The sequence below is a fragment of the Sminthopsis crassicaudata genome, chromosome 2, assembly GCF_048593235.1.
Source record: "Sminthopsis crassicaudata isolate SCR6 chromosome 2, ASM4859323v1, whole genome shotgun sequence".
Taxonomy (NCBI): Eukaryota; Metazoa; Chordata; class Mammalia; order Dasyuromorphia; family Dasyuridae; genus Sminthopsis; species Sminthopsis crassicaudata.
In genome coordinates, this window is record NC_133618.1 from 112,674,878 (window position 1) to 112,699,864 (window position 24,987).

General features: G+C 31.5%; 1 protein-coding gene across 1 annotated transcript in view; it reads left to right on the forward strand.

Annotated features, from left to right (window-relative positions):
* The window catches only part of EHBP1 (EH domain binding protein 1), a 342,552-nt gene that overhangs the window by 219,770 nt on the left and 97,795 nt on the right, over positions 1-24,987 (forward strand). Inside the window, exons 12-15 of the mRNA XM_074287029.1 lie at positions 4,491-4,669; positions 5,273-5,321; positions 9,007-9,918; positions 13,789-13,932. Of these exons, the coding sequence (XP_074143130.1) occupies positions 4,491-4,669; positions 5,273-5,321; positions 9,007-9,918; positions 13,789-13,932 (1,284 nt within the window). The remainder of the gene's footprint in view (positions 1-4,490; positions 4,670-5,272; positions 5,322-9,006; positions 9,919-13,788; positions 13,933-24,987) is intronic.

Genomic DNA, 24,987 nt, shown 5'->3' on the forward strand with positions numbered 1-24,987 from the left:
TTAGTGTTTTGATCCTGGCTCTTTCACTTGTGTTTCATCCTGATATGTGATGCTATTTTCTCATATATGAAATAGGAGAAATAATAGTTACTTCACCAACTTCTAAGGAATAGCTAATTAGACAATATGCAAATATGAAATGATACACAAAATATTTAAAATATCTTCTTTGAGGTAAATCTACACATTCATGGAAACAAACTTTTTAATTACAAGGTTCTTAATAAAACAAATTATGGTTAAAATTATTCATGTAATCTGATTATTTGATTGATGTATTTAAGTTATACTTTATAATTTTTATTGAAAACACATTCACAAAAGGATGTTATTATGTAGGCATTAACATTCTTCTAATGTTGTTTCAATATGCTGTTAAGTCATTGATTCTCACAAACTAAAGGAAGTGGAAGCTGTTGACTTGTGCAGTTTGGATAGTGTGCTACCATTTTGCTTCCCCAGTGGTTAAGATTGAATAGGCTATTACCCACTCAGTTTTGGGAAAGAAATGAGGCTGTAGGAACCAAATTTTTCATTAGTAATATCAAAGTCAGCATATTCAATTCTGAATTGATTTTCATTTCCCTTCAATCTGTTCTTCTGGTTTTTTTTTTCTTAACTGATATTTATGATATATTTTAACATTTGTAAAGTGCTTTGTATATGTTTTATTTGAGTCTCACAATAATCCTCAGAGATAGGATGCCACTTTTTTTTTCTATGATCAGATTTTAGTAGCTTTCTTCAACTCTCTCCCACACTTGACATTTTCAATTAGTTATTAAATCCTATCAGTTCTATCTCCTCAACATAGCTTATATTTGTTTCTTTCTGTTCACACAGCCATCACCTAATGAATTCCCTAATTGCTACCTCCTTGAGGGTTGCAACAGCTTCCCATCATGCCTCACCTTTATCATCTTCCCTCTCCAGACCATCCTTCTCACCACTGCCAGGCTCATTTTATTTATGCTGTAAAACTGGTCATGTTATTTATCTGCTTATTGCCTATTGACTCAAGTTCAAACTCTTGCCTTACATTTAAGGCCTTCCCCAATCTGGCACCACTCCAGTTCTATTCTTATTTAATACTACATTCCTCCTCATATGCTATACTCCTGCCAAACTGAACTACTTGAAACTCCCACTCCTACTTCCCATGCATACAGCATAGTACCATAGAAAGAACACTAGATGTAGAACAAGGGAACCTGGGATAAAATTTTAACTCCACTTCATATTACCTGTGTAACCTTCTACAAGTCATTGAATTTCTATAGATATCAATTTTTTCAACTTTATTTTTTTTTTATTAATTTTTATAATTATAACATTTTCTTTGACAGTACATATGCATAGGTAATTTTTTTTTTACAACATTATCCCTTGTACTCCCTTCTGTTCCTAATTTTTCCCCTCCTTCGCTCCACCCCCTCCCCTAGATGGCAGGCATTCCAATACATATTAAATATATTATAGCATATCCTAGGTACAATATATATGTGCAGAACCGAATTTTATTGTTGTTGTTGCAAAGGAAAGATTGTATTCGGAAGGTAAAAATAATCTGGGAAGAAAAACAAAACAAAACAAAACAAAACAAAACCAATGCTCACAGTTTACACTCATTTCCCAGTGTTCCTTTTCTGGATCTAGCTGATTCTGTCCATCATTGATCAATTGGAATTAGATTAGCTCTTCTCTATGTTGAAGATATCCACTTCCATCAGAATACATCCTCATACAGTATCATTGTTGAAGTGTATAATGATCCCCTAGTTCTGCTCGTTTCACTCAGCATCAGTTGATGTAAGTCTCTCCAAGCCTCTCTGTATTTCTCCTGTTGGTCATTTCTTACAGAGCAATAATATTCCATAACCTTCATATACCATAATTTACCCAACCATTCTCCAACTGATGGACGTCCATTCATCTTCCAGTTTCTAGCCACTACAAAAAGGTCTGCCACAAACATTTTGGCACATACAGGTCCCTTTCCCCTTTTTAGTATTTCTTTGGGATATAAGCCCAGTAGTAGCACTGCTGGGTCAAAGCGAATTTTTTAAACTTTAAAATGAAGAGTTTCACTAAAACAATATTTGATCTCCATTCTAGCTTTAAGTTTGCTAACTTTTATTGTCCATTTTGTCTTTGATTGTGTTATTTCCCATAGAATGCCTTTACATCCCTTTATCTCTTCATCTGTAGAATTTCTACCTCTCCTTTACAGCATTTCTCCTTCAAATACTACCTACTCTAGGAATCAGCCTTCACAAATTTCCCTTCTGCCCTGCATTTTGGAAATGAGCTTTCAACGCACGATCTCACATAGCACTTGATTTGAACCTCAATCAGAGACTACATGTTCTAAACTTTATACTTATTAAACAGAGAGAGAGAGAGAGAGACAGAGAGAGACAGAGAGACAGAGAGAGACAGAGAGAGAGAGAATGCCTTTTATAGATTTGTGATGTAAAATCAATGCTTGTGGAATTGAATTGGATTGTACTTTTCCAACTTTTCCAACAATTCTATCAGACTAGTCAAGTGGTAAAGTGGAAAGAACAGATTAGATGACTTGGATGGTGTGTCTTGCCTTTCTGGGCCTTCGTTTTCTTATCTGTAGAATAAACAAATGGAGTTTAGATGATCTGTAAAATCTCTCCCATCTCAAAAAAATTTTAACACAATTTGTGAACATGATGACATAGTTAAAATGCCAGAAACCAAAAGCTATTTTTTAAAAATCATGCCACTGAACAAACATTCATTTCAATAGAATTGTAGTTAGAATGTTGTTCATTGGGAATTTTTAATATCTTATTTTATTTTAAACCAATATGTAAAATATCTTGTGGAGAGATGAGAAGGAAGTTGTTGGAAAAGCATTTGGAAGTTTATTTAAAAGATGCTTAGATAATGACAATTGTGCATTTATTAGGTTGATCTCATAAAGGATCATTGTTCTTTCCTGAGGTGAATTAGTAATATTGAAAGTATTTTTTCAATCTATTGGTCAATATTAATTAAAATTACTATATAATATTAGAGCCTGTTCCTTATGAATTGTTTAATAGTGTCTGCTGCTTTGATGGAGATATCGTTTTAGGAACATCAAAATTCATGGTTGTTTATGTAACAATTTGTTAGTCTGACAGTCAATAAAAATGAGAAATTGCCTCTGTGGTATTTCTTAGTTGTCTTCCCCCACAAGCAGTGAATACATAAATCATAGTTAGGTGAGTTTGACAGCTTTAATTGTTTAGCACTGACATGCTTTTGTCAAGTGGGGGCATCATTGGTCTTTCTTAACTAGTCTGTGTATGTCAAGTGTGATTTGCTTCCCAAACCAAGTAATGACATTAGGATAAGTGACATTGTCTTTCTTTCACTTTATTTTGGAGTCTCTCTGTTCTGAATCTGAATTTGGTCATGGCTCACATTTATACTGATTTTCTTTTGAATTAAGAGCAAGATTTAGAATACTGAAAACCTTACTAGTTTCTCTTAAAATAACTTGCCCATGGCATTTTAAATTGGAAGAACTATTTTTTGGGTGTGAAACAGTACATTTTTGTTGTAATTCAAGAAAACAAAAATTACTCAAGTTTAAGATTAAAAGTATAGAATAAGCATCTTGATTACATGGTTTGGGTTTATTTTTTACTTTATCAATCTGTAATTAATATCAGTTGACTAATTTGTCAGTAAATATTCAAATAAAAAAAGATGTTCTCAATATAGATTGAATTAGTTGCTAGTGTAAATTAAATATTTATTTATTCTTGTTTGAATATTCGCTTTCCATGTAAGTAAATTTTGCTTTCTCATAGATAATCAGAAGAAACTTATAGACTTGGGAGAGGGAAGGAGAACCAAAATAATTATGTACTATAACTAACTACATTTCATCATTGCTAGTAACTCTAAAATAGTTGCTGTCATTAAATGCATATGAAAATGATGTTTGAATATGATTAATATAGTAACTGTTCATTTGTAATGTATATAATATTAAAATATTGCAATGATTAAACTTTGATCTCTCCACCATAGTAGCAGCTCACAACTTAGGTTACATAGTAAATTTTGATTTGATCTACTTATAAAAAAAAGTTATAGGAATATTTTTTCATGAATATACCTTAGAAATCATTAAGGGTGTGGAAGGTACAGAGAGTATGCAGTAGAAATGCTTTAAGTGTTTAAGTACTTCAATATGGTGTTTCCAGCATTACAGTTCTTGGCCTGTTCTCATATGTAAGTTTAAAATTCTGTAGATCTATATCCTCTAAAGGCAAATGCCGAGGGCCAAAATTGTAGATAATAACTTGAGATTTATGTGCCTTTCTTGCAGGTTACAATCATAAATTGACAGCTCTGAAGGACTGAAACTCACATCAAAGGATGCAGATCATCTAGTTAGGTCAATTATTGTTAATTTTCATCTTCCATTAAATTCTTTTAATGTTTTCCTCTTTTTCTTCTAGCCAAGCCCTATACCAAGTCCTATTTTGGGGAGAAAGCCAAATGCTAGTCAGTCATTGCTTGTGTGGTGCAAAGAAGTAACAAAAAACTATAGGGGAGTCAAAATCACCAATTTTACAACATCCTGGAGAAATGGCTTATCTTTTTGTGCAATATTACACCATTTTAGACCGGATTTGATGTAAGTAAACACATTTTACTTTTTCAGTCAAATCCTTTACATGTGCTAGAAATAGGAAAATAACACATTAAACCACTACTTGACATGTCCTGAAATGCTTAACTATAAATTACTTTGAGCACTTTGTGTATTTTGGGAAAACAGATTTATGCCAAGCCTTGAAATCCTATTTTTACCCCTCCTAAAAACAATCTTTTCTCTACTTTAAAAATGATATATTTCTTTTTCTTAATCTTATAAAAGAACAGACTTCAAGATGATTATGAAAATTATGTTCATTTTGAAATGAGATGAGACAAATAAGCCCTTAGCTTATACATTGACAACAAGGGATTACCTCATGGTGAATTTGGTTGCAAGGCTGGTCTCTAGTCTCCTGCACCTTTTTTAAAGATGTAAAAATTCAGGCAATGAAACGTGTATTTATTGTTTATTTATTTGGTTTATTTATTTTATACATATTAGTTTTGTTGATCAAATTGCTATGAAATTGTTAGTAACTGTAAGATATTATTGTATGTCAGATGTTTAGACATGATGTGTTTTAAAACTATCTCATTTATCAAATACTATACATACCCACTGTGCCATTTTCTCCCTCAGTGACTACAAGTCCTTGAATCCTCAAGATATTAAAGAGAACAACAAAAAGGTAAGGCCTAATAGGAAAGTAAGGGGAAAAAACATATATCTTTGACTTTTACTTAACTGCAGGTTTTTATTAATTTTGGGAGAGTGGGCAGTCTTGTAAGGTCATAACTATAGTTCACAGAAGTTATTCAGATTCCTGCAGTTCAAATCAGACATAGTATTAATTCTGATTTGTTATGTTTAACATTCACAAGAAGTTCCAGGTTGGCATTAGAGTTATTTTTTATATGGCCTTTATTAATAATTGAAAAGAAGGGATAATAGGGCTTGTGGAGTACTCATAACTTTTTTTCTTCTTTCAGTCTAATTTATTTTTAACTATTTTTTAGGATTATATTAAAAATTACATGTTTATACTTCTGCTTGACTTTATAGAACTACCATATTGGTTAGAATAAATGTGTTCATGTTAATGCCATAAGTCTTTAACATTTTAACATTTAAGAACTTTGATTCCCATTATTTTCTATTAAACAGTATTTTTCTTTAGCATGGTGAGCATAATTAATGAAAACTAGTATGAGCCCAAACCAAGGTTTTTTAATTCTCTTTTGAAACTCCTAATTTAAAACTCAAGTAACATAAAGAGAATCCTGACACAGTTTCATTTTGCTAAAATAAATTTAAGCCCAAATTTTCTTCCTATTAATGCTTCTTAACTCTCCCCACCCCCTAAAAAAAAAAAAAAAAAAAAAACTTAGGCAGCAATTAAAAATTTTATTTTCTTTGAAAAGGCGTGGTTCCCTCACATGGTATACTGACAAATAACTCATTTTCTACACTACTAATAATGGGAAATCGCTGTAATATTCTCTTTTTTTGGTTGATATTCTGTAAAGTAGGTTATCTGTCTAAATTATTTAAGTTTTCAGAAGCAGCACACACCAAAGTAAAAAGTTGGGGTTTTTTTGGTTTTTTTTTTTCCCCCATAATAAGTCTGGTCTTTGGGTCATATATACAATTTTTTTTTCCATTGCCCTGTTGAGTAAATAGCAAGCCTTTTTCTAGCTCTCATGGAAAATGCAAAGCTAAATATTGTCATTTTATAATGCGGATTTTCTAACTTGCAGTTTGAGATTCTGAAAACATATTATCTTATATTTCCTTTAACATTTTTAAACAAATTTATGAAATCTTGTCAGCTCTTAAGTCATAGTAACAACCCATTAATTTGTATTTCTTTTTTCAAATTTTGAAGATTTTAATGCTGATAATACTTCAGATTTATATTCTCCTGTATATATTAGACTTCTGCTAAGCAGCTTTGTCTGAAAAATAGTTTTAGGATGAATTTTATTTCATATTCTTTCTCTTATCAAGAATACTCATCATTCAATAAGTAATTGTTGGTTAATTTTTGTTTCTTTCATCATTTTAAGCTCTTGCCTGACAACTACATTTGAAGTTGCTCAATTGCTTCCTTCATATTTGTTTCCTGGCTTCACACAATTTGGCCTGATAACCCCATGTGTCTTAGAAGGGAATGAAGACAGTACAGGGAGCAGCAATGCCCGTGTATAAGTTCGATGTGGATGCACAGCACATTTGTCAGTGACTTCTCCTAACCAATTAAAATAACATCTAGCAATGAATAAGACAATTTTCTTTGTAAGAACTTTTTCTTCTGCACCCAGGCTACTACAAAAGACAAGTGAATGATTGACCATAGCAACAAATGTTGACCTCTGAAAATACGCCTTTAAATAAATGTCTTGACCTTACTTGTTAAAAATATGATTTGTTTTTAAACAGTTTGCATTACAATTACATTTTAAAATGAATTGTTATCAGAATTCAAAGTTAAGAAGTTTCCGCATAAGGAAGCTAATCATTTCCCCAGATCTGGAAGAAGTAGTGAATAAAAAAGGTATTTACCTGTGACATCTGATCTTGACCAATATGTCAGTGTGTTAGATAATTGGGAAATGTTTAGAATACTGCCTGTGGTGCTTTCACTGATGGCCTGCAGTTGATGGCTGTCAATCATGTTGTCAGAACACTGGAGAAAGAAAAATTCTTTAATTTTCCTAAAACAAGTAAAATAACAAACAAGTCTATACTTGCATTCCAACTGAGCCATATACCTTAACTAAATATTTTGAGTCATCTTTATATATTATGAAAGATAGTGCTGTGAAAATTGAAGATGTTTTAATATTACAATTTGTTTTCCATTTCACTCTTCCTTTCTCCCTCTAAAATTTTATAAAACTGTGGGAAAAGTATGAGAAAAAGATTATATCCAAAGGTAGAAGTGTATTTTGACATGTAAGTGCAAAAGACTATTTTCTTCCTGATGTTAAATCGATTTATAACTTATTGTTTTGAAGAAAAAATTTAGGTTCACTTTTAAAATATGATGAGAATTTTATTGTAACCAAAATTATGACATGTAGAACTAAAAAAAAAATTCTTGTTCTCACTAAAAGTATATCTAAACTCTTAGCCATTCCCTACAGGGCTTCTGGCAACACAATACTGGTTTCAAGGGTTAGTTCAGGATAGTAATAATTATTTGTAAATTGAGAAACAGCTTTGATTCTTCAAAACTAGAAAAACCTGATGCACTACAGTCATTTTAAGGGCTAGCAAAAATAATACAATGCAGCCACACATTCTCAACTTTGTCATAGGACTCAAAACACTTCATTTTTTTTTCTTGTGTTAATTAAGGAAAATTACATTCTTCTCATTTTGTAAAGTCAGAGTTAATTGAATGTTTAAGAAAATGTTTCTAAGTTTAAAAAGCATTTGTTCCTCTTTATATCAGGTGTTTGAAGTGTAGTTCTTTTTGGTTATCTACTTCTGTTTTTCATCAGCACAAATCACTGCAATTACACAGCCAGTAGAAGAGAAGTCGATCAGGCATGATAAAGCCCAAGATAGATTAGTGTGGTGTCTTTATTTCTTAGTTTCTTATCTTAAAAGCCTATTCTTAGATACTTTTTTGTTGCAACTCTCATTTTTTATTTGCTTGTTTTCTATATCATTCTATTTTTATCTATTAAGGATACCCCTAATGAAGGTAGGCATATACTTAAAAAAAAAAAAAAAAAAGTGACAAGGTTTTAAGTAATAAAATTAAACCTGGGATATTTTTAATTTATAAAGTTAGAAAACATACTGAAATCGTTAGCCCTTCAACTCACTTCTGCCTATCTCTCTTTGAAAATCACTTTAAGTAGACATAGCTGTTATGGGAGATAGGCAAGACCCCCATCCCAAAGTGACATTTGAAAATAATTCTGAAAGACAGCTCTCTAGGTAAGAATTCTGTATTTAGATAGATTGCTTTGGTTCTGGACTCTGAAATGACTTTCTAGGGCATGTGTTTTTAACAACTATTCTTTGCTTTTTTTTTTTTTTTTTTTAAGTTTTAGTTTCATATCCAGCATTACCAAAAATAACATGAAAAGCATTTTAAAATAAATTCCCCCTAAGTAGATTTTATATTCTTATCTACATCTTATCTAAGAGTAGACATATTTCTAGAGGAAAAAAGTCAATTTATATTTGGGAAAGATGTGAAAAGATCATTTGCATTTTAAGAATTTTTTTAACAACAATGCATAAATGTTAAAAATCAAGTTCTAATGTTTATTTTTTAGTTACAACTGAAATTTCGATTTGCAATATTTGACATTTGAGTAAACTCTGTAATATAATTTTGTTTGCTTATTTTGAAGGCATACGATGGATTTGCAAGCATAGGAATTTCCCGGTTATTGGAACCTTCCGATATGGTTTTGTTAGCAATTCCTGACAAACTGACTGTTATGACCTATCTTTATCAAATAAGGGCCCATTTCAGTGGTCAAGAATTAAATGTTGTTCAGATAGAGGAAAATAGCAGTAAAAGCACATATAAAGTGGGAAACTATGAAACTGATACAAACAGTTCTATTGATCAGGAAAAGTTCTATGCAGAACTTAATGATTTGAACCGAGACCCTGAATTTCAGCAAGCTAACAGCGGAGCTGTAGACTTCGTATCTCAAGATGATTCTGTATTTGTAAATGATAGTGGTGTTGGAGAGTCAGAGAGTGAGCATCAGACCCCTGATGATCATCTAAGTCCAAGCACAGCTGCCCCTTATTGTCGAAGGACTAAAAGTGACACAGAGCCACAAAAATACCAACAAAGCTCCGGAAGGACTTCAGGATACGAGGAGGCTGGAATGTATACCCAGACAGATTCTACACAAGCACAGATTTTGTTGGGCAAGAAGAAATTGCTAAAAGTTGACACTTTAGAATTGAGTGACTTAACATGTATCAATGATAAAAAAAAAGATACATCTCCATCCTTTGCTTGTGAGGAATTTGACAGGCAAAGGTACCATTCTCTAGAAGTTACTGGTAGTAATTTGGAAGAAGAAAAATTGCTATCTTCTGACTCTTCAGAGAACAAGAGACCAGAACCTGAGTCTCCTGTAAACAAATTAAGTTTATCTCCCAATTCTAAACTTGGATATTCATATAACAGAGATGTAGACCTTGCAAAGAAAAAACGTGCAACTCTGAGACATACAGAGTCTGATTCTGATACAGATAGAACAGTTTTAAATCATTCAGAACAGTCTACAAAAACAGCTCAGGTAAGAGACTTGCCTAAGTACGCATCTTTAGTTACTAGTCAGGTATGGCCTTTGTCTTCATACAGTATATTTGTGCTACATTGTTGTAGGCAGGGGCTATTAATTCATTTTTTTCCTTCATAAACCCACTTCTTTCCACACAATTGGTGATTTTAAAAGATTTGTTATAAATGGTTATAGATGGAATATGTTATGATTTGTCATAATGGGAATGTTTGAAGTGATGAATGCTTATCATGTTCTTTTGTTTTCTACAACTACTAATATGTGAAAACCAGCAACATAGCCAATAACCCCTCTTTAAGATATATCCTACTCTCTCTGGTTAAAGTTAGAGATAACATTTTACAATGATACTAGGAAAAAACTCTTTCTATAGAATAAATAGATATCTAGAATATATTCTATATAGAATAAATAGATAAAGAAAAATAAATAAACTGTTTAGCCTTTAAATACTGCTAGTTAATTGGCTATTGAATCTTATAAATGCATAAGAAAAGCCCGATAATATTTTTATTTTCCCTCCAACGAAAAGGCCATTTAAAACATGTTTTTCTTTCTTTCCTTTCCTTTTTTTTTTTTTTTTTTTTGTTATCAAATTAAAAATCTTTCTCTTAAAAGTATTTTCCTTTATTTTCCTTTTGTTTTGCTTAGGTATTTCCTACCCTCTATATTTTATTCATGGTTAAAATAAATCATAGTTTTTTTCAGTTGCCCTGTTAGATATATAGATTTTGACCTGATCACTGATGCCTTACCAATCATGACTTGCCCAGCAATAATTTTCAGTATACTTGACTTTGAATCAAACACTTTCTTGACAAATCAATAACCACAAAAGCATAATACAGTTTTAGAAGCCAAGAGAGGGAACATGATACCTTACAGAGATTAATAACACAATCATATTTGTTCATTCATTTATTGCAAAATTATTATTGAATATGTTTAAGTACTGTTCAAAAAATAGTCATACCCATCTATTCTTTTGTTGATGCCTTTTATTATTATATAGCAGTCATTTTCCAATACATACCCCTACCACCATCATCAAAGCTTCTCTTTGAACAAATAAAAAATGTTGAGCAAAAACAGACACAGTTCCACAGCTGACAACATATGCAACATTCCATACCCATACTCACCCAGCTTTTTATACCTCCCTAAGAAAGGAGGTAATGGGGGCAGCTAGATGGCGCAGTGGATAAAGCACCAGCCCTGAAGTCAGGAGAACCTGAGTTCTAATGTGGCCTTAGACATTTAACACGTCCTAGCTGTGTGCCTCAGCAAAAAAAAAAAAAAAAAAAAGATGTAATGTCTTCCACAACTAAGATTGCCCATTACATTTAATCTGAGTTTCGATACTTACATTTTTTCATTTAAATATTGTAGTCATTTTATACTATCTCCTGATCTACCTTCTTCATGCTGCATCAGAATTCCCTTTATCCATTTCTTGTAGCACAGCAATATTCTTTTATATTCGCATGCCATAATTTTGTTCAGCCATTATTAGCCTAATAAAATGCCATTATGAATATTTTACTACATATATACCATTATATGACTAGTGATGTGATTTCTGGATGAAACTTTATAAAGTGCTTCATGATATTTTTATTTAAATCACATTGTTTTGCTTGGTTGAATAGATTCATAGCTCTACCATAGCTCCACACTGTTGGTCTTGCTATCTTTCCACAACTTTATCTAATATTGACTATGAAAATAAATTCTTAAAGCATGCTTCAGCATTATTGTCATCTAGAATGCTTGGTGACAGCTGCCAATGAATTATTTCAACAAAACAGTGGACAGAATCAGAAAACTCAAATTCTTTTCTGTTTTTACCACCAGTTGTAGGACTTGTGGCAAGTGACTTATACGTCACTTTCCCCTTTTTCAATCCTACACACTCTAGTGATTGAGGCAACTAGTAGTCTTCATCTCATTTAGTTCAAGATGTATGAATATATTGGCTAGGAATTGACAATGTAAATTTCTAGTTATTTCAGTCTTTGGAGTGATAAAAGGGATCCATTAATCTAGAAAACTATTATATGGCTGCCTAAAAAACATCATGGTTTTTTTTAAGATCTATACTCTAAAGATCTCAAACGAAAATAATTCAAGTTTGCCCTACTTTGTAGAACCAAATTTGTCATTGTAAATCTACAACCACTATTTAGGAAAGAACAAAACAAAACAAAAAATAGCCCTTTACTACATGACCATAAAATCAGTGAGGTCCAAATCAAAGCCCAGAGAGCCTGAATGGCTTATCTGCGATACTTTGGGTGGAATCTAAGCCAACTTCAACATTTTGCAATTGAAGAGATTATTACATAGCAAGATTATGTCAGGCCCAAGGTCATACAATTAACAGCAGAGATAGTGTTAAACTTTATTTTTTTCTTCTTAAGTTCCTTCCATTATTGATTTGTTTTATTATAAATTTTGATAATATAGTTTTAAAAGCCCACAATAGTAAAACAACTATTAATAGTCATTTCAAAGACATATATAGATATAATCTAAGTATCACCATTGCAAACTGTGCTGTTTCTCAAATTCTTCTTTCTTAGGCTATATAAATTTTTAATAAGCTTAAATATGTGATACAATTTTGTTTAAGAAAAGTTTAAAATGTTTTAGGACAAAGGAGAAAATAAACCCAGTAAAATAAAAAGATGTGAAAATTCAGAGCAGTTAAATAGATAAAAGAGAAAGGCAAAAACTATCATCTCTTTTTAGGTAGTTGTTCTAACAAACTAAATAAAAATATTTGTACTTATATAACTTTCCACTTTGCTTTCTCTAGTATTTATACCTAAAAATTGCATTACACAATGAACGAAAAGATATATGTAGATATGAGATTAGTTGTAACCACAAACAATCACATAGCAGTTGGATATGCTGGGAAGGAAAAAAAAGAAATTTGTACAAGTAACAAATTCCTATCCTACTTAAATTGTCATATATGCTATTGTTTAGAACAAAGAGTCTATGAATTTTTAAATATGCTTTATAACTGTTATATTTGATTTCCTTTGCAAATTTTTATTTCATTTTATGCATTTAAAAACTTATTCTGAGAAGGGTTTCTCATAAATTTCACTAAACTGCCAGAGGCAGCCATGAGACAAAAGTTTAAGATTCTTTGACTTACAGCTAGTGTTGAATAATTTTATTTCTTTTTGGCAATTGTTTCCAAATATGTGGCACAGATTCTTCAAAATATATAGTACAGATAAAATACTTAATATTTGTCAGTAGCTCAAGTTAACTCAGAAAAAGTTATGATTCTGATAGGGTTTGTTTCATTTTAGGGAGAAAAATGGGTAGGGAAGGCCAGACTTCCAAAATATGATTGCTTTTCATTGACTGAAAATATGCAATTTAGAATATTGTGAAGTGTGAAGAATTTAAGTAGATTTACAGAATAAAAACAGTCAAAGTGTTTCAATTCTTTTAAAACTCTAGATGATGTTGATTTTTTTCTATACTAAAAATGAAATGGTTGCTAAGGAAAGCAGGTCTTTGGTCACCATTCACACATATTAGTAAAAATATATGTCCTACATAAAGTACAAATGTGAAAGAAATATTATTCATCCTATAAAACTCTAGGTCCTTAAAATTGGGTTTAAATTTATTTGGTTGTTAGAATAATTTCATATATGTTAAAAAATGTGCTTATAAATGCCATAGTAAGTATTGAGTACATTCTTCCATAATACACTCATGAAATTGTCTTAATTCTGACCTTTTTTATTTAGGTAAATTATCTAAACATTAATTAATGTGCATGTATAGATTACATATATGTCTCTTTGCCACTAATTCTGCCTCTTTACTTTTAAGCAGCGAATATTATCAAGACAGGAAGAACTTAAGGAAAGAGCAAGAGTTCTTCTAGAACAAGCGAGAAGAGATGCAGCTTTAAAGGCTGGAAATAAGCAAATAACCAGCCCATCCACCCCAGTGCGCAATAAGCAGCTAAGTGATGTAAGGTTCATGAAGGGTTGCAATCATTTAAATTAATTGTTCCTTAATTATGCCTCTTTTCCCCAAGTTAATTGTTTTCTTATAGCATTTCACCCAATGATAGGATCCTAGTAGGCCCCTAATAAGAACTTTATTGATAGCTAGATGATTGTAATTTTTATATATATTATTCCTACATAATGGCATTAACTAAGAGGAAAAAACTTATTTCTAGAGTATGGATTTCAATCATGCTTATTTAAGCATCTATTTTCTAAACAGCTGTCCTCTCTGGAGAAGGAAGTTAGTTTGTGTGCTGGTTTTTCCTCATCCCATCTTCCTGTTTGCCAAGTTGTAGTACTACACTAATTATAATGGTAACTTACATTTAAAAATTGTTTCAAGATTTACAAGGCATTTTTTCTTACACAAGCTCTGTGAAGTAGAATTCCTTAATTCCACTAATCTGGGATCTCATCAATCCCTCCAACAGTTTCAATTCATCCATGCTTCTCTATTTGTATAATTCAGAAAGATCTGTGTTCAAATACAGCTTCAGCCAATTATTACCTATGTGACTTTCAGCAAGTTAATTAACCTCTTTCAGCTTCAATTTCTTCATCTGTAAAATGGAGTTGATAATACTCTTTCTTATAGGTTATTGTGAGGATCAGATGCAATAATATGTAAAGCATTTTGTAGACTTAAAAGTCATCACTATCATTATTATTACAACTATTCTTCTTGCTCTTCTGTTAATCCTCCATAAGAGGTTCATCCAGAATGCTAAGGACCATCCCCTGGATCTCCTGACATTGCACTGAGTTTTTTTTAAAAGCATTCTCTTTTTTATGAGATCCATGTCAGGAACTTCCCCACATCAATAATAGTTCTTCCAGTCTACTTTCTTTAATCTGTGAATATACTTGCCCCAATTTTTTCCCTACTCTAGTATCCTCTCATTTCAGTCACCAAAGTGAATTTTCTCTAGTTTAGGTCAAACCATGTCACTTCCCACTCATTAAACTCTAGTGGTCTCTTATGGCCTCCAAGATAAAACCCAGATCTCTCTTTGGTGTTCAAGGTCCTTCACCATCTGTCTTCTTTTCCAGTCCTGTTCACCACACAGTCTTCCCCAAATATTCTTTAACTCAACAGCATTGGTCTCCTTGATATTCCCCGTCAGTTTCTCTGGCTGTCCCCTATCTCTGAAATACTCTCTTACCTTCTGTGACTTCTTGAAAGACTTGATTAAACTCCCATACAGAATGGCCTTCTTCTTAATTCTGGTGCCTTCCTTCTGTTAACTATCTCCAATTTATCCTAGTTCTATTTTGTTTGTACTAATTTGTTTGCTTTTTGTCTCCCCCATTAGATTATGAACCCCTTGATAGCAAGCACTCTCTTTTCCTTTTCTTTGTTTCCTTTCTTTGTGTCTTTGTATCCTCCTTAAGCACTTAGAAGTGCTTGGCATGTAAAAGCAGCTAGGTGGCACAGTGGATAGAATGCTGAACCTGGAGGCAGCAAGTGGAACTAAAGTCTTAGAAAAATGAATGTTGAAAGCTATCTTTAAAATTCTGTTGAGAAAAAAAAAAAAAAAAAAAAGGAAGAGTTATCTTCATGAGTAATGATCTGGGCTCAGATACTTAACTGTGATTCTGGCCAAGTCACTTAACCCTGTTTACCTCAGTTTCCTCCTTTGTGAAATGAACCAGAGAAGGAATGGCAAATCACACCAATATCTTTGCCAAGAAAATCCTAAATTGGGGTCTCATTATGACTCAGACAAGACTAAAACAATTGAATAACAAAGATGTTTAATACTTATTGACTGTACACAGTGACAAAACTAAGAGCAGTAGATGGAATTGCAGAGAAAAATATTCAGATTTGATGGAGGAAAGAAGTTAATGAAATTAGAGCTATCTAAAAATAAAATAGATCATAAACTGGGTTACCACTCTCTTGAAAACTGCAAACTACTACTAGGTGACCCCTTGTTGACAATGTCGTAGGAATTTTGGGTCAGCTGTAAATTATACTCGATGACTTTTGAGCTCTTGTCCAACTCTGAGGGTCTGCCAATCATAAATATTGGTTATGAAGTGATTTCATTCTGTGTGTGTGAAGCTACAACGGCCTTTTTCTCAGTTGATCTCTTTCCCCTCACCTTATTGTAACATTCCATCTATTAAATCATTCCTTCTCTACTTCATTATCTACCCTATTCTTTTTGCCTCTTTAATTGCATTGGCCTATTTTCTTCTCTGTGTATGAGATTTCCATTTTATGTCCTCAGCTATCTCTTTGATGCCATTTACAAATTTAGACTTCCAACCCAAACCTCTTTGTTAAAGGAGGTACTTATCAGAATTTCTGCTATATGTCCTAAATAGTATCTTAACCTCAGTGTATTTAAATCTACCTATTTTTCATCCCCTGCATCATGCTACTGTTCCTAAATTTCAAGTACTTGAAATCTGATCCACCTACAGAGATATAAACTTCTCATTGATATATAAGATACCTCTGAGATTATTCAATAAATTAGTTCTTTCAGCATAGAGCCAAGTGTAGAAGTTGAAGTCACAGCTGAAGATGCTTAAACATCTCTTTTAATTACATTGTTTGTAAGGTACTAACTTTGTTTTCTTTGAAAGCAAAAAGAAATGCTAACATAAAAAAAAAAACTTTTTAGATTATTTTCTGTTTTATAATAGATAAATGAGTTATTTGATCACATGAAAATAACAAGTAAAACACCAGGAAACAGAAACTTTTACTTTCAGCCATAACCTAATTTGTATTCCATTTAAAACTGATAACTCATACTGCTCTGTTTAATTTATACCATTTTCTAAAATTTGATTTTTATTTTTTTTGTTCTGTGTACATTGTATCACTTTCTTTCTAGCACTCATGTTTATAACCTCAAAGTTATCTTGGATTCCTTGCTCTACTTTCTCCATATCTATTCAGTCATCAAATTTTATCAATTATAAAATCAATATATTCTCATCTCTGATCCTTCTTTACAATTCTCACTGGTATAGCCTAAGGCCTTTAAAATTGAAAATATCAATCAGTTATAAGTATTTGAATACCTATTATGTTCAAGATACTGTTCTAGATTATGGAAATACAAGATAAACATCAAAAGTTCTTACCTTTATGAATCTTACATTCTGTCAAAGAAAACTACTGGATCACACTAATATAAAGTAGTTTTAGGGAGGAAAGGCACTAGAAATGGGGGGTGAGGGGGGAAGAGATAGAAGGGGTAAGGGAAGGAAGGAAAGAAAGGAGAGGGAGAATAACTATATTAAACTTTGAAGGAAATTAGAGATTCCAGGAGGTAGAGGTGAGGAAAGAATATCTTCTGGGCATGGGTAACACACTTTGCAAAGGAATGGAGAAAAGAAGTGAAGTAGATATACTATGAGGTACAGGAAATCATATCAATTTGACTAGTCTAAAAAATGTATAAAAGAGAGTAGTGTGTAAGATCATTTTTTTTCAGTAGTATTTTATTTTTCCAAATATATGTGGAGTATATAAAAAATATGCATATTTTCCAAATATACAAAAATATTCATTTTTGTAAGATTTTGTGTACCAAATTTTTCTCCCCTCTCCCCAATAAAATAATCCCATATAGGTTAAATATGTGTAATCCTTTTAAACATATATCCATATTTGTCATATTGTACAAGAAAAGTCAGACCAAAAGAGAAAAAACCACGAGAAAGAAAAAAACAAACAAAAAAGTGAAAATACTATGCTTTGAAACACATTCACTCTTCATATTCTCTCTTTGGACACAGATGGCATTTTCCATCCGAAGATTATTTGAATTGCTGTGAATTATCACATTGTTGAAAAGATCCAAGTCTATCACAGTTGATCATCACGTAACCTTATTGTTGCTGTGTATATAATGTTCTCCTGATTCTACTCACTTAATGTGTAATCTTGAAAGATAACCTCAGATTGTGATGAACTTCAAATATAGATATAGATTTGTTTGTTTGTTTGTTTGTTTGATCCTAAAGGGAATAGGGAGCTTCTTTAGCAAGAAAATGACATGGGACCTGTGTTTTAGGAATATCATTGATGTTTCTATTGGTTCTTTTTCCCAGAGAGATAATAAGAGAGGGAAAAGGACCCACCTGTGCAAAAATGTTTGTAATAACCTTTTTTTTAGGGGCAAAGACCTGGAAATTGAGTGGATGACCATCAGTTGGGAAATGACTGTATAAATTATGGTATATGAATATAATGTAATGTTATTGTTCTGTGAGAAATGACAAGCAGGCCTATTTCAGAAAAGCCTGGAAAAACATATAAACTGATGCTAAGTGAAGTGAGTAGAGCCAAGAGAGCATTGTACATAGTTATATGATGATCAATTGTGTTCTACTTGCTCTTTTCAACAATGAGGTCATTCAAGATCAATTCCTTTAGACTTGTGATGGAAAGTGCCATCCACATCCAGAGAGAGAACTGTGGTGCCTGAATATGGATCAGGATCAGAGCATCCTATTTTCCCCTTTTTTTGTTTGTTTGTTTGTTTGTTTACTTGTTTTAGTTTTCTTGTCGTTTTTTTTCACTTTTGATCTTTTTCTTCTTTTGCAGCATGATGAATATGGAAATATGTTTAGAAGAATTGTACATGTTTTATCCTATATTGGGTTGCTTGCTGTTTTAGAGGGAGTGGAGGGGAGGAAGGGAGAAAATTTTGAACACCATGTTTTGCAAGGGTGAATGTTGAAAACTATCTTTGCATGTATTTGGAAAAATAATACTATAATAATTTTTAGAAAAAGGAATATTGCTGACAGCCAGGTTTTAAAGATATTTCATCTTTTTTTTTAAGAGTTAAGAAAGGCAACCTTACCAAGTATAATGTGGGATAATTAAGATTACATAGCAATGTATTTGAAAATGGTTTTGGGAATTTTAGATTATTGCAGATTTCATAGGATTCAGCAGAATGTGGCAGACAAAATACTACTGCAACCATGAAAAGAGGCATGTCTTCTAAGGGTTGACAGTCCTAATCTAACATGGCCTATTCACATTGCACTATGAAGATTCTGTTTAGTTCTGGGTTCAGAACTGATAAGCATAATGAAAAGCTGATTCTTTGCAAAGTCTAACAAAGTTGGTAAGCCTTTATCTAGCCTGCATTAAAAATAGGAAAATCACATTAAAATTAAAAATTAATGAGATAAAATAACAATTTCAAAAACTTCAAAGACAAAAATTATGTTATACTCTGTTTACACCAATAAAACTGAGAAGGATTATCAGAAAATACATAAAATGTGTTTTTGTACATGTGTATTTGTGTGTGGTTTATGCCCAATTAGCAGAGTACTAAGTTGGTATCTTAAATAATCCCATATCAGAAAAGGAAATTGAATTAGCTATTTAAAAAAAATAACTGATCCAGCTGGATTTGCACATGTATTTTCCATAAAACAAAGCAAAACACCTCTAGTTGCAAATTATTCTCAAATATTGAGAAAGCTGTTGAACTCGTTGTATGAGATGGTAGCCCTAATACCTAACACAGATATAGCATGTAACTATTAATATCAGTAAATGCTAATAAAATATTATGATAATTTATACAAAAAAAAAAAAGTTGGGTATGTCCAGCTTATATCCCAGGGATACAAAAAAGATAACACAATCATACCAAATACAAAAGTATCCTAATGACATTATATCAATAAATGCAGACACAGAAAAGCTTTTGATAAAAAATACAATACTTTTCTATATGAAAAACTCTATAACATATAGACATAGAGACATCTCTTTACAATATGATTTTTTAAGTATCTGAATCAGAATACCAACTTCTATTTTTGGTGGACTTATGAATTAAACCATTCTAGAAAGCAGTCTGGAATTCTGTGAAGAAAGTGATTAAAACATTAGTACCCTTTGACCCAAAGATTCCACTTCTGATTTATACATTAAAAAAAAGTAAATAAGAACAAGAAAGGTTCCATACATCCCAAAATATTTATTGTAGCACTTTTTGTGGTAGCAAAAAACTAGAGACAAACTAGATGTGCATTGATTGTGGAATGGCTTAACAAAATGTGCAATAACAATAATGTGATAGAATATTACTATACTATAAGAAACAAGAATATGATTTAATATCTAGAAACATAGAAATTCTTAAATAAATTAATGCAAAATGAAGTGACTATAACCAGGAAAACAATATAAAGAATGACCAAAACAGTATCAGGAGAAAAAAGAACAATTTTAAAATAGAATGTGCAACTTGTTCCCAAAGAAGAGATATGAAAGACATCTTTTTCCCACCTTTTGCAGGCTTGGGGGACCATAAATATGGAATTTTTTCTTTACTTAAAAATAATTCCTTATTATAAAGGTTGGGATATATAGTAGGAATGTAGGTGATATAAAATAATGAAATCAATAAATGTTTTATTTTAAAAAGAAACACATATCTTTTTTACACAAGTAATGACTTTGTACTATCCACTGAAGGTCAAATGAGAGAACATGAACTTCGAATATGAAAAAAGAGAGGTCATTCTCCCTGAATTTTCTCTTCTCTCAAAACTCTTTGACATCAAATCTTAGTCTTTTTTCCCTTTACTCTAAACAGATGACATTTCTTATAAAGGCCTCATACCATCTTCTCTTTCTCTTTAAAGAGAATTTAATGTTGTCTGTCTTAATCTAGTTCCTTTCTCTGCTTCATCTCCTCAAACTATTCCTCCTCCTTCTCATAGCAAAATTCGTAGGAAAAAAATTATCTACACAGTATCTCCACTTCCTCTCTTCTCCCACTTATTTCTCATTTTTTTCCCACAGTCCAGGCCTTTACTCAGTGTAAAAACTTTCTCCAAAGCTATCAATGATCTCTTGTTATACCTAATTATCTTTTGTTATCCTTCTTTCTTCTTAACTTCTCTGTAGCAACTAGCACCACTCTATCCCCCTGGATATTCACTTCTCCTTGGGTTTTTATGGCATTACTTTCTTTCTCTTCTACACCTGTCTGATTGTTATTTCACTTAACATGTGTTTATTGATTCATTAATAAATTTGGATTGATTTAAGGAAAAATTCCTTGATGGTCAAATCTCTTAATCCATAAAAAGGAGATTATTTTCTCTGACACCTTTAAAATAATGCACCATCACTTCTTTAAAATGCTTTGAAGTCAGGAAGACAAATTTGAATTATTTAGTTCTTTCAGAATTATGGTTCTACTTATCTTCTCTCCATTCACTTACTTCATAAATCATATCTTCCCCCATTAAAGTATGAGCAATATTGTCCTGCTTTTCTATTTATAATCAGTTTTTCACATAATATTTGGCATTTAATCCATAAAGAACTTTCAAAATGCAAAGTTGATATTTTAGGTTTTATGTCTTATGAAAGGTACTTGATTCATAATGCTTTCAGATGTTATTTAATATGTCTGATATTTCTAGAATTATTTTAATAGACTGTATGCTTTGTTTTTTCATTATTCTTTAATAGTGTGGTATTTTCTGATTTGAGGAGTTGGTGGCATGAAAAGTTTTTCTAATGCTCTCATATACTTGTAGCTAAATTAAAACTTAAAACTTGAAAGTGCAGCAGTTTTATGCTTAAAATATTAGTTTTCTATCATTCTACCAGCAAAACTGTTTGGAAGACATGGGAAAAGAAGAATATAATAGACAAAACAAACCAATTTATAATTTTATATTTAAAATATGTGTGTATCACACACACATGCATAGAAGCACAAATGCACACATAGGTGCCATCTGACTTTGGAAACAGGAAGACTCAGGTTCCTGAGATTATAAATTAATCATTGAGTTTCCTATCTGCATCAGGTGAAGGGAATTTCCACACCAGGAGTTTGTATCATTGATGAAATCAGGTGTTAATAAAAAAAATCATAAGTTTGTAAATAGGAGATAAAAAGTTTATTTTTTTTTCAATACCTATTTTATAAGTCTATTACCTTCCCCTTTTCCATTCCTGAGGCTTGTTCCATGTATACCCAATCTGCATAAAATAAGATCTTCCTAATTTAACCTGTTTTATCTATTTATTTGCATTTCATACAGAAATCTAGATTGGAAATTTAATTTTCTCTTTGCTTTACAAATTTAACCATATGAAGTAGAAAATCCTTTGTATCTAAATTTTTTTCATTCAGAATAAAAATGATACATATCTAGATGATTTTCTTTTGCATTTGTGTAAATTAGTAAATGTATCCTCCCAGAAAACAACAACAAAAATAACAATGCAACAACAAATTTGGGGAGAAATAAATTGGGGATAATACCTCTCTTCAAAACCTCATAAATGTCATCAAAATAATTAGAAGAATATATGTAAAGCTCTGTGAACTTCTCATTATGTAAGTTTAAGTATCACTAATGTAGATATTATTTAACAATAATAATAATACATATTTTATAAATGTACAGTTTTTCAGGAGAGGCAGAACAAGCTCAATACTTAATCAGGCTAATTATTTAGGGATCAGTGATTTTATAAATATATCTTCACTTTACATTCATAAATTATTTAGCATAAAAAAAACAAACTAGTAATTTGGGAACAAATATGTTTGGAAACTTACTAAGAATAAACACTTGAGAATATTATCAACTTCCAAAGCTGATAATACTATACACTGAACTTTCTGTCATAGTGCTAGTTCTTCAATCATAACTGATATTTTAAAATCCTTTGAACATTCGTTTAGATAATGATTATCTTGATTTGAAACAGTATAGTGAAAATTTGCCATCCACAGGAACAACTAAAATGACTTGTTAAAATATGGAACTAGATGGAATATTTTTCAAGACATTTAAGATGCAGTTATACCTGCTACTTAGATTATACTAATATACACAATACATTGGTTGCAATAAATTTTAGGCATCTCTAAAAATTCTTAAGAAATTTAAGAACCAGATTTTTGGTAACCTTAGTATAGAAGGTTTTCAGTACCAGTAGTCAAAAAGGTAGTATTATAATTCCTACTGGATTTTAGAATGATCCACAATAGAATCTGCATTTTTTTTTCTTTTAAGAAAAGCAATATCATTTCTTGTTATCTTTTAACTATATTGATGTTATAATAGAGAGGTAGGACTTTGTAGACCACAATCTTGCTCTTTTGATGTTAATTGGAAAATATTGATTCCAAAAAATACTAACCTACCTTGCTAATAATTGTGTCAGAGTTAGATAAAATCACTAGATCTTCTAGAGATTATGAAATAAGCAGTACCTTTCTAATTGGTAAAAAGATTAAAAATTATTCTGGTAATTGTTGATTCCTACTAATTTATCCAATAGCTTTCATCTATACAAGATTTAATCTATGCATGTCAAAGATGAACAGAATTTTAAAATATTAGAGTAGACCATCTTATATTTATATCACAAGAATATTAGATTGTACTACTAGCATTTCACATATAAGAGTTAAATAATAATCAATACTTTTTTGTTTTTAAAAGAAAGTTGAAGCTAGCATTTATCTAAAAGAAATAAAATTCAGAGTTTGTCATATCTTTTTCACTTATATGAAAATATAAACTAATTTCATATAAAATATAATAGCAAGAAATTCAGTGCTCAGTCAATGGTTCTAAAACATTTGAATAGCTTATAGAATAAGAAATTTATTTTTTCTTTTGGTTGGGGAGGATGCTAACATTTTCTCTGTATATTCAAAATTCCTCAAGACATTGAGATAAAAATATATTCCTTATTCCATAACCTACTTCAACAATAGGAAGAAGATTTAATGTACATAATCTGTTTCAGACTAGTAAGACATTTAAAACATATAGCTAATCTTTTTATAACTGTATTTTGTGGAGTAGGAATGTCTTATGCTTACATTTCGGTTATAAATACTTCAGCACAAGTCAATGACTTTTAGTCATTATCTTTTGAATAGTAATTTATTATGTCTAAATTTGAGTTGCTTAGAAATATAAATTCCCTAAAAATGACTAGCAGACTTTTTAGAAAGTGTATGTCATCTATTTATTGATACATATTCAAGCATATAAAAACAAATCTATACTTTAAATAATCAAACTTTTTTTAAAATTTCTTGGCCACAAACTCTCAGCCTAAAAAGTTTTATGTACATGGACTTGCCTTGAATGGAAGTTGGGTCAGTTTGCCTTAGGATCAAGAACACTCCTTTCATACTGCTATCATTAGCCATGAACATTTGCTGTATGGCTGTTCAGTGTCATGTTATTCATCCTTAGACGATATCACTGTTACTAAGAGAGCTGTATTTTGCATTGCCTCTTCTGCTATTGCTCAGCATGTACCAGGGTAAAGTTAAAAATCTTTATTCATTTCATCTTTAAATGTTTCTTTTGTTCTCCTTATCATATTCTGGCTTTCCCAAGGATATATGCCTTGAACCAAAAGTCACATGTGCATTACTAATTGTGTGCTGTTGTATTTACAGTTCCTAGTGGTGGCACTGTGAAGCAACTAATTCTTTTGCTTCACTTGATGTAAAATAATCTGAGTGTCTTTGATAGTAGTGAAACAGTATTAATTGTTTTGTACATTTCTTGGTCACTCTTCTTAGGTGGTCTTCATAATCTATTAGAACTTTCAGCCAGATTTTTGTAATGTCATGCCTCCAGCAGTGATTAAATTGGTAATTAATGAACAGTCTTTGGCAATGTAAACCACATCCCGTTAATTTTCCCTTTTGAGTTTTTAGAAGTTGTCTTCTGTGTCAGAAAGCATTGCGCCACCTTGCTACGGCCCCTTGGCATGAAACCACAACGGCTTGATTTTTTCAGCCATTAGTAGATCAGAGCAGTAATTTCACAGTATTTTGGTCAAGGTAATTATAATACCAAGTACTGGGTAGAGTTGGGAATTCACGAAAGAAGTCCAGAAATACCAGGTGAGCTTCCTTGTGTTCACTGGGACGTTATGATTAGTTTAATTGGACTTTCTTTGATTTTAGCCGAAGAAATTCTTGTGCCACAGCAGTGCAGTGACTTTCCA